Here is a 9,491-nt window from a genome sequence, read left to right on the forward strand (position 1 = left end):
AAGCCTTGGGTCTTTCTAGATCTGTGTTTCCTGGGCCCTGAGAGTCCACGTTCAAGTTCGCTTGTGCCTCATACAGACGCACACAGGGATCCCACCAGGAGCGGGCCTAAGGCAGTCTGTGCTTCCAGCTGCCATCCCCAAGGCCCTGAGCCCCGCAATGACCTGCCTTCCCTTGTTCCACTGCACCCTCATCCTTCTTGCTGAGCAGGCAGAGCTTCAGCCCTTTGCTGTGACCCTTTGTGCCCGACTTGTCTGCCTGCAGCCTGCTTCCTTCGGCAGGTGCCGGGCGTGGAAGTCCTGGCCTTGCACACGAGACTGAAGAGGACTGGCGCCTGGTTAGCCACAGAACTGAAACACTTTATTGCAGGGACTCAGCCAGCTGAGCTCTTCCGTTGAGAGGAGCGCGGGCAGGACAGAGCAGGCCTTTGACACTGAGGCTGCCTTTGCATCAGCAGGCATTGCCCCAGCGGGAAATGGTGGTGGTGCACTGCAGCCAGCCCTGGATCCTCTCCGTCCTGCTGATCAAACCTATTTCCTGCTTAGGTACTGCAGGAGTTCATGCAGCCAAGTAAGGAAATCCCACAGCTTCTGACCTCTAAATGGGAAGGGTATAAACCTTCCTGCTTCTGTTGGTGTTGGCCTGTGAACGGGGGTGGAGGTGAAGGCTGGCTGCGGCCTTGCCGTAGTCGCTACTGCTGTGTGCAGGCCCATCTGTTCCAGGATCCAGTTGTAGAAGTGCTGGGTGGAGGTGTAGACTCCGGGCTTCTTTGCTCTCGCACAGCCCATCCCCCAGCTGGTCAGGCCAACAAGCCAGAAGTAGTCAGCGCTCTTGTCTTGGCACACAAGAGGCCCACCGCTGTCCCCCTGCAGCAGAGGAGAGAGGATGAAGGGGTTGTTGGGTGGCCACCGTCAGCCCAGTGGCTGGCTCCTTCCCTCTCATGGCACTTCCAGAGCTGTATTTAGTGGCCAGCCAAGCTCTGGAGAAGCTTTCCTGGGAGGGGGCGGTGGGCCTGTAAGGCAGGGCTCGCTCTCCCTGCAGCACAGTTGTCCTGCAGGTGCTGCAGAAGGATGTTGCACGTTTGGGATGGTGAAGCTCTGGGCTGCCAAGGGCACTGGGTGGGCTTTGTGGACATAGTGCCAGGCCTCTGGGACAAGGCAGGCAGGCCCTGGACAAAGGCGTGCAAAAGGGGAAGGGGGGTAAGGCCCTCAGCAGTGGGGACACAGCAATGGGAGTGTGAGTGGCCAGGAAAAGCCCGTGACGGTGCAGGTTTGGGCGGTTGTGGCGGGGCTGCCCGTGCTGCCGGGGCTTGGCTTGTAGCACGCTCCTACCTGGCAGGTGTCGATGCCACCCTGCGGATAGCCAGCACAGATGTTGTGGGTGTGGATGGCCCCTCTGTACCAGCCGCTGCTGTTACAGACCCCGGCATCAATGAGGTGGACCTGGGCCTCCTGCAGCACATACGCCGATCCTCCATCTGTGAAGAGCACAGAAAGGAATGAACATCCAGCAGCTCATTGCCAGTTCTCCTTCCCTGCGTGACTGAAGCCCTATCCCGGGGCTTGGCTTTGCATGTGGGGAGGCGCTGGACCGCTCCTTCCTTTCTGCCTTGCTCTGGGTCAGTGGCTCACGCCCCCCTCTCTAAGAGGCATACGTCCCCACAGCCTGATTCTGGCTTTCGCCTCTGCTGTCAGGAAGAGCAACCTGCCTCCCCAAGCTGGCCAAGCTTGCACTCGCAACGTGACTACATTTTGGGAGCTCACCTCTTGCAATCCTGGCACCCCAGCCACTGACGTAGCACTCTGTCAGCTCCGAGACTCTCAGCGAGGCATCGGGCACGCAGGCAAGCTGTACGTAGCTGTTGCACTGGACAGGCTGCTCCAGTTCCAGCAAGGCAATGTCGTTTCTTTGCGTGACATTACTGTAGTGCTGGTGAACCAGCAGTCGCTTGATGTTGCGCACCTGGGCCTCAGGTCCCAGCTGGGTCAGCTGGGTGGCACCTACCACCACCTGCCACATGGTGATGTTCCTGGAAGGCAGATGGAGAGAGGGCTCAGAGGGAGCAGAGACACATGCTGCAGCAGCACAGCAGTTGCCCTGCCTTCTGCTTGGCAAGCAAGAGAGGAGAGAAGCACTAGGGAGGTTGAAACGGACCACGTGCTCCTTGCGCTCAAGGAATTTCGAACTGGGGACTGCTGGGAAGCAGTGGCATGAGCCCAGCCTTCTCCTGAGCAGCCTCTCAGGTGGCTGCGGAGTGCCCAGGCACTGGGCGTACTGCAAGGCAACAGGACGGGAGCATCACGTGCTGCTGTGCTCAGGGCACTTGCTAGTGTGTGGGGCTAGCCCCGATCCCTGGTCCTCCTTACCTGGCCTCGATGAAGCACTGGGCTGATGTGAGGACCCACTGTGGGCTGATGAGGGAGCCCCCGCAGATGTGTGCCATGCCTCCTTCCAAGGGAGCCTGGATGCTGACGATCCAGGGCCAGGCCCCTGGCTGGGCATTTTTGACACCCACGACGTGTGACATACTGTTGTTCAACGCCGCAGGCTGAAGGCCGCAGGTGCCTCTGTAACCAGAAACTCCATTCTGGTTAGCTCCATGGAAGCTTGTGCCATTCCGGCTGAAGGCCAGCTGTCTTCCCTCCCCTCAAGTCATAGCCAGAAGGGCCAAGGAAACCCGTGGGGCATGCGCCCACTCCCCTTTCCCCGCTTTCTGCTTCACCCGTAGATGAGCTGTGCCGGCAGCCTGCGTGCTGTCAGGGAGCTGAGCCTCCCAGATGGCCTTCAAGAACCTCTAGGGTGACCATGGGGGACAAGCAGGACCCCTCCAGAGAAGCTCACAAGGGTTGCCCAATGTCCCTCCCAGAGCCTCGGGCCACTTACCCACAGCTATCCCATGTGCCGTGCACAGGACAGCACATGGCCAGCAGGACAATGAGGAGGAGGAGAACATCCATCACTACCAGCACATGTGGCAGCTGCAAGAACGAAGGCTTGTTGCCACCAGTACGGCCACCAACGTAGTGCCCGCAGGATTCCTGTTGCCTGGGGTTCCCTTGGACGCGGGGCTGATGTCACAGAGTGCCTGGTTCCGGGTGCTGGGCGTGGTGGCGGTGGGGGAGGGATGGGGGGCAACAGGAGGGGTTCCAAGCAGGACTGGAGGCGGAAGCTGGGATCGCACACCCCTGACAGAGCCCCACGCAATGCCCTGCTTGCACGATCAGGGTGGGCAGGCCCCGTGGCAGGCAGCAGCGCCTGGCTCCCAGCTCTGCCTGCTAACAGCTCACAGGGCAACACCCAGCGTGGCCTCGCAGCCTCTTTGGGGAGTTCCCTGCCGCCCTGCTCTCTGCAGCCCTGTGCCACCGGCTCCTTCCCAACAAACAGACACACAACAAAGAACACAATGACTACAGCAGCATGCGCGTGCTTGGGTGTTGAAGAGCCAATCTGTTGATGGCCGTGGCAGCCAAGCAGTGCTGGACAAGCCAAATAAGCCAAGCACAGCCCAGCAACGTCAACCTTCCTGCACAAAGCACAGTGAAATGCAGGTGCAGCACACTCCTCACTGGCCATGTCAGCCACAGCAACGCGCTCTGGCAGGCGTCGTGTCCTTGCTGTCTGTGAGTTGGATTGCTGTTCTTGGCACCCACTGACCATGGCACTTGTGGGAAGGGCAATCAACATGAAGCTCTAGAGAGAGAGAAGGATGCTCCTGCTCTCAGCCCAACGTGCCATTGTTCGCAGCTTTGCAAATGCTTGTGCTGCGATGGAGAGACGGGATGCAGCTTGATGCAAGCAAATGTCAATTTATTGTACAGAAGCACGGGTATATATACTTTCAGAAATCGCGCTTTTTGAACAGATTGGTTCTTTTGAGATAAGCATTGCATACTAGGCAATCCCTGATTAGTGGTTAACTACCATCAATCAACAGCAAGGTGTTATCTTTCCTTGGCGCCATCCTTGGGGCCATCCATCCCCCACTCCCCTATGCTCTTTCAATTGCTGTCTAGGCAAGCTCAAGCACATTCCCCTCAGCTAACTGATTGCCACGCATGGTCCTAGTTTCCAGCCCGCTCCTGCATCTCCACCTTCCTGTTGTAGAAAAAGAACCTTTGAAACCAAACAAGTAAAAACAAGGTATAAGTAATAGAACAAATATAAAAAGCAACTAAGACATATTACAATGTCAAAATAACCCACTGTCTCTGTTCCGTACAATTTTACAATTTCCCTCTTTTTGTTTTTTGAACAGCTAGTACCAGGTTTGCCATGTTCTTCAGGGCCCTTGCAAACATGACAGCAACCAAGGTAACAGCAAACAAACAATACTGCCAATTGAGTGAATGGATGCCAAAAAGGCTGACATTTTCTCAGATTTTGATAACATGTTGCTGCAATGGGGTGCCTAAAATCCACACAGCATATACCATCACAATCCTCACAGCCATGTCCTTGAACCAGCAACAAAAAGCAGTGGCAATTTTGACACAGGTTCTTAACTGCCTAACAAACAAGGTGATTTAACTCTTTAATGCTTTCCCTGAACATACCTCTGGGGTCATTCCCTTCATTCCCTCTTTTTTTATGCAACCAGAGACACTTTACCATAACAGAGAAGCTCCTATTTACATCTCTGAGCCCGGACACAAACCACAGTTGTATGCTCCACCAGGCCCAGGGCAAAAATCATTCATATGCAGACACCTACTAAACACTAGATAACCATGTTTATCATAGCGACTCCCAAAACCCCTCATTTAAGCGTTTCCCACTTGCATTCCTGCCACCAATCCCTCAGACCCCCCTCTCACCCTCCCCAAAAATACAATCAATGCATTGGGAGAGATGGGGGGGGGGGGGAAAGGTCTAGCTATTTTCCCAGATCTATAGGACCTGGATCAAAAGGTTTGTCCGTGTTGTCCTGTTCCTGTGCTTGGTCCTGTGTTGTGAGGGTTGCTGCAACCAGTGACAGAAGCTTTGGGGGCAGAGGAGGTGTGGACAGAATCGCCATTGTTGACAGTGTCTTGAGAAGAGTTGCGCTGTTGGTGGAATTTACAGCTTCGAAGTCTCTAAAGTTTCTTGGCTGCTCACCTGTCTCGATGCAGGTTGTCCGCCTGGTCCAGCCAGCAAGATGATCATTCAGCCAAGACGTCTCCTCCGGAATACATCCCTCTTCCACGAGCTGTCTTTTTTCCATCATTATTCTTCCAAGGCTTTGGAACACCACCATAGGGGTCACCATTTGAGGAGACTGAGGCACGGACTCCCGGATCTGACTAGAAGATCCTTCATGAGTCCATATACTTCTCTCATAGGGGAAGACACCTGACTCCCAAGTTTCCCACAGCTCACCTCTTAATTCCAGAGGGACTTTTTTTTTCAATTCCTGCTTCCTTTCAGCAGCTCATTCAACATTCTGTGGGATTTTCAGCCTGCCGCTCAACCTGGTGGTTCATAAACCCATCACGTCAGATCCCTAAACGTATCACATCAGGGTCACCAATTTGCTGCGATGGAGAGACAGGATGCAGCTTAATGCAAGCAAATGTCAATTTATTGTATAGAAACATGGGTATACTTTCAGAAATCACACTTTTTAAACAGATTGGTTCTTTTGAGCTAAGCATTCCATACTAGGCAATCCCTGATTGGTGGTCAACTACCATCAATCAACAGCAAGGTGTTATCTTTCCTTGGCGCCATCCTTGGGGCCATCCATCCCCCACTCCCCTATGCTCTCTCAAATGTTGTCTAGACAAGATCGAGCACATTCCCCTCAGCTAGCTGACTGCCATGCATGGTCCCAGTTTCCAGCCCGCTCCTGCAAGCTTGCGTCACTCTCATCTGATCAGTCTGCCTTCTGCCGCTGACTGGAGGAGCCTTGCTCACTCTCCTGCTGGAGTGCAGGAGAGAAGCAGGAGCCAGGCACGTGCATTGCATTTGCACAGCAGGGCTAGGTCCCTGGAGGGTCGAGGGCAATGGCTTGAAGGTTGGCAGCCTCCAAGCTTGTGAAAGGTGCGGCAGCTCCCTGCTGCCATCCTGGCTTCTGTGGCGAGGCATAAGGCGCACAGCGGAGGGAGCAATTGGGTCCCGAGGAGGAGGACCACACAGGCTCTGTCTGAAAGTGGAAGAGCTGCTCTCAAGGCCCTTGAGGTGCAGCAGGGCTTCCTAGGCCCCAGAACTGGCCTCCAAGCAAGCGGGCTCAAGGCTGCTTTGTGTTTTGAAAAGGGACCGGCAGCCGGTTCCCATGTGTCTGCTGAGAGCAGGCAGAAGGCAGCCTTGGAGAAGACAACTTGTCTGCTGGGGAAACCCTGCTCTTTCAGCACCGGTTTTGGCAGGTGGCTAGCAGGGAATGCCGTCAGAGGTGGCCACACTTCACAGACGCTTGAAGGAAGAGATTGGGGTCATTTGGCGGAGAGGACTCTGGCAGGGACAGCAGTTCCCAGGCAAGCCCGTCAGTAATGGCACACAAGTCCAAGGTGACCTAGCTAACAACACCCAAAGACTATGTGTGTTGACAGATGGGGCAAACCTGGGAGCAAAGGGGGGGAAAAATAACTGGGGTTGGCCCTGTCTCTGGGAGGAGAGCAGGGCTGAGAGAGGCAGGACTCAGGGAAGATGAGGGGCACGTATAAGCACGGCAAATGGAGAGAAGGGGGGATCAAGGAGCCAGGATTCAGGCATGTGGATGGCCTGCGGTGTCAGCCGACGTGCCTGCTCAGCCCCAGCGTCCCCACCTTGCAAGAGGACCAGGCCTGCCAACCACTGGCCACCTCTCCACCTCCCAGAGGCAGGAAGGACTTGGAGGTGCTTGAGCATGCATGCCCTCAGCTGCTGCCCACCTAGGCATGCCCCCCCTGCGGGAGCTGCAGAAGGGCCTGCCTCTGAAGCTGCCAGGACCGTCCTCCTCTTGCTCTGTGCTTGGGCCCCGGCAAGCCATGGTGCTGCAGCTCCCAGCTCTGTTCCTACCCAGGACTGCAGGGCATGCCTCCAGCTGAACTGGGATCTCTGGAAACATGGGCATGCCCTTTGCTTCCTCTTGATCATGCAGTGAAAGGAGTTCTTATGGCTCTGCGGATGATGCTGGAGCATGCTCCCTCCCCAAGCAAGTCCGGCTTTCTGTCCAGAGGCCTCAGGTGTTCCTCGTAGCACAGAGCGCAACTCCCCTGCACTCCTAGCAGGCTTGGTAATGTCCCCAACACACAGCTTGCTACCTCAGCACTCCAATAGTGAGAGGTGTCACCGAGGCAAAGCCACTGCGGAGCCCTCAGGCTGAGCGTGGTCAGTTGTGGGCAGAAGGGGGTCTGCTGGCTCTGCGACAGGGATCCCATGTGGAGCAACCTGCGGTGACGCAGTTGGAGGCAGACTGAAAAAACACTATGTCTGCGTGGCTGGGTTTGGACAAAATGGCCTTTCTTGTTTATACAAATATTTTATATAGCTTAGACAGTACATGTGTCAGTCCCTGATAGATTTTTGTGTTCGTCTTCTTGCTTGCTATTTGCTGTTGCTGTACGTACCCGTATGCTGTGGCTCTAAATTCCAGTTCTTCACATGCTGTTGACATACCTGACAATTTGTGGCTGTCTTAAGGGTACAAGACTAAGTCTTTGAAGTCAACTAACTTGACTGCAGACCCACTGAATTCCCCAACTTTTCCCCCTTTTTGTTTCTGAACCACTAGTACCATTTTTGCCATGTGCTGCAGGGCTCTTGCAAAGACGATGGCAACCAAGGCAATAGAGATCAAAGAATACTGTCAATTGACTGAATTGATGCCCCAAAGGATGACATTTTCTCAGATTTTGATAACGTATTGCTGCAATGGGGCACCTAAAATCCATGCAGCACATACCATCACAATCCTCACAGCCGTGTCCTTGAGCCGACATCAAAAGGGCAATAGTTGCTGTTTTGTATGTCATAGTGGCAAATTTGACTCACGTTCTTATCTGCCTAACAAACAAGGTGATTTAACTCTTGAATGCTTTCCCTGCTATGTCTCCCGATAAGAGAAGAACCACTGCAATACGTTCCCGTCAGTTCCATAAATCAACTACATCATTACATGCTTCATCCAAAGTTATATTTTGTTTGAGCCCATTATGCTTATCAACATGTTGACGTGTTGATTTGTGCGGGTGTCATGGTCCCATCATGGCCTCCTACTACAATAGCATCAACTTAAAAACAACTATCGACATTCAAAGTGCAAACAATATCAACTTCTTTTGGATTAACATTATACAGAGGTAATCATCCCAAATATCAAGGCTTTCAGTAACATTCTCCGTTCCCCACATTCTTTGTCAAAATCGTACATTCACTTTTTTGCAACAATGTCTGCAAGTCAGTTTTGAGGAAGGGCACACCAAAGAAGGACTGGTTCAGTAAGGAGACCACACATTAGTGTTTGCGTTGACTGGCGGCAGCAGTGCTCCCATGGTCTGGCACGCTAAGCCTAGGCCGCACACAGCGAGCAGGTATCCATCGCGGACCTTCAGCTGTAGAAACACAAGCATAACTCTCCCCCAAGTTAACAATTCACACAGTCCCAACCAATGCCCGGTACAAGGGTCTTTCATGCGTACTAAGGCGCCTTTGTGCTTTTGCGGCTTGTCACCAATTGACACCATGTACCGCACAATGGGAGGCACCGCATGGTCAGCAGAGATTTTCAGAAAGTGCAAAACATAACATGCTTTCTCTAATCGTGCCTCTGGGGTCATTCCCTTCATTCCCCTTTTTTGTTTTTCAAGCTGGCATTTAAGAGTACCATTCATGCGTTCAGCGATGGCTTGGCCCCTAGGGGAATGGGGAATACCAAATTAGTGGGAGATCCCCCATTGGGAAAGGAACTGACTGACGGGCCTGGAATTATAGGCAGGTCCACGGTCCGTTTTGATTTCAAGAGGGACACCGAGCACAGAAAAAGCACGTTGCCAGTGCCGAATGACGTCACGACTGGTCTCACCTGTGTGGGCAGTAGCAATCATTGCACTAGAATGTGTATCTCTTTTTACCATGGACATATTTTTGTCTGTCAAACTCATTGCAATGAGTTACATCTGTTTGCCAGAGCTGTAAAGCTTGAAGGCCTCTAGGATTAATTCCCTAATTTGGCACAGAAGTAACATTTTGACAGTGTGGGCAGGCTGCAACAATTCCTGCGTGCAGCTGCCTGAGAGAGACCCTATTGGACAAATTGATGATACAAGGATCGCCAATTCAGATGATAGAATTGGTGGGCTATCACGTCTTGCTGATGGACGTCAGGAACAGGCACCGACAGAGCCACAGAAACTAGAGCGTCAACTCTAGCATTGCCTTCAATTACAAAACCAGGTAGGGGAGTATGGCTACTAACATGCATAACATAATACGGAGAATGGCGTTTCTGAATCTCTTCCCAAACTAAAGTCAAAATTGCAACAAGCTTGGGATTGTTGACATGGCCAAGGACAGCCCTGTCTAACTTGGGAAGGAGGGC

At 53.3% G+C, this 9,491-nt stretch overlaps 1 protein-coding gene across 1 annotated transcript; it reads right to left on the reverse strand.

Moving 5' to 3' along the window:
- Positions 1-336: 336 nt before the first annotated feature.
- LOC130147608 (acrosin-like) lies at positions 337-2,525 on the reverse strand. Its single transcript, XM_056335046.1, has 4 exons — positions 2,365-2,525; positions 1,762-2,027; positions 1,330-1,475; positions 337-864 (listed from the first exon to the last, which is right to left on the reverse strand). The coding sequence occupies exons 1-4, from the start codon at positions 2,523-2,525 to the stop codon at positions 529-531; spliced, it is 909 nt and encodes a 302-aa protein (XP_056191021.1). The 3' UTR covers positions 337-528.
- Positions 2,526-9,491: the final 6,966 nt, after the last annotated feature.

This window comes from Falco biarmicus, chromosome 4 (assembly GCF_023638135.1).
Source record: "Falco biarmicus isolate bFalBia1 chromosome 4, bFalBia1.pri, whole genome shotgun sequence".
In the NCBI taxonomy this organism is placed as follows: Eukaryota; Metazoa; Chordata; class Aves; order Falconiformes; family Falconidae; genus Falco; species Falco biarmicus.

Excerpts from the sequence above, each read along its gene's own strand:
- LOC130147608 (XM_056335046.1), bottom strand. The coding sequence starts at position 2,525 with ATGTCACACGTCGTGGGTGTCAAAAATGCCCAGCCAGGGGCCTGGCCC. Across the intron at positions 2,028-2,364 it reads CAGTGCTTCATCGAGGCCAG|GAACATCACCATGTGGCAGG; the intron begins GTAAGGAGGACC and ends TCTGCCTTCCAG. Across the intron at positions 1,476-1,761 it reads GGGTGCCAGGATTGCAAGAG|ATGGAGGATCGGCGTATGTG; the intron begins GTGAGCTCCCAA and ends TGCTCTTCACAG.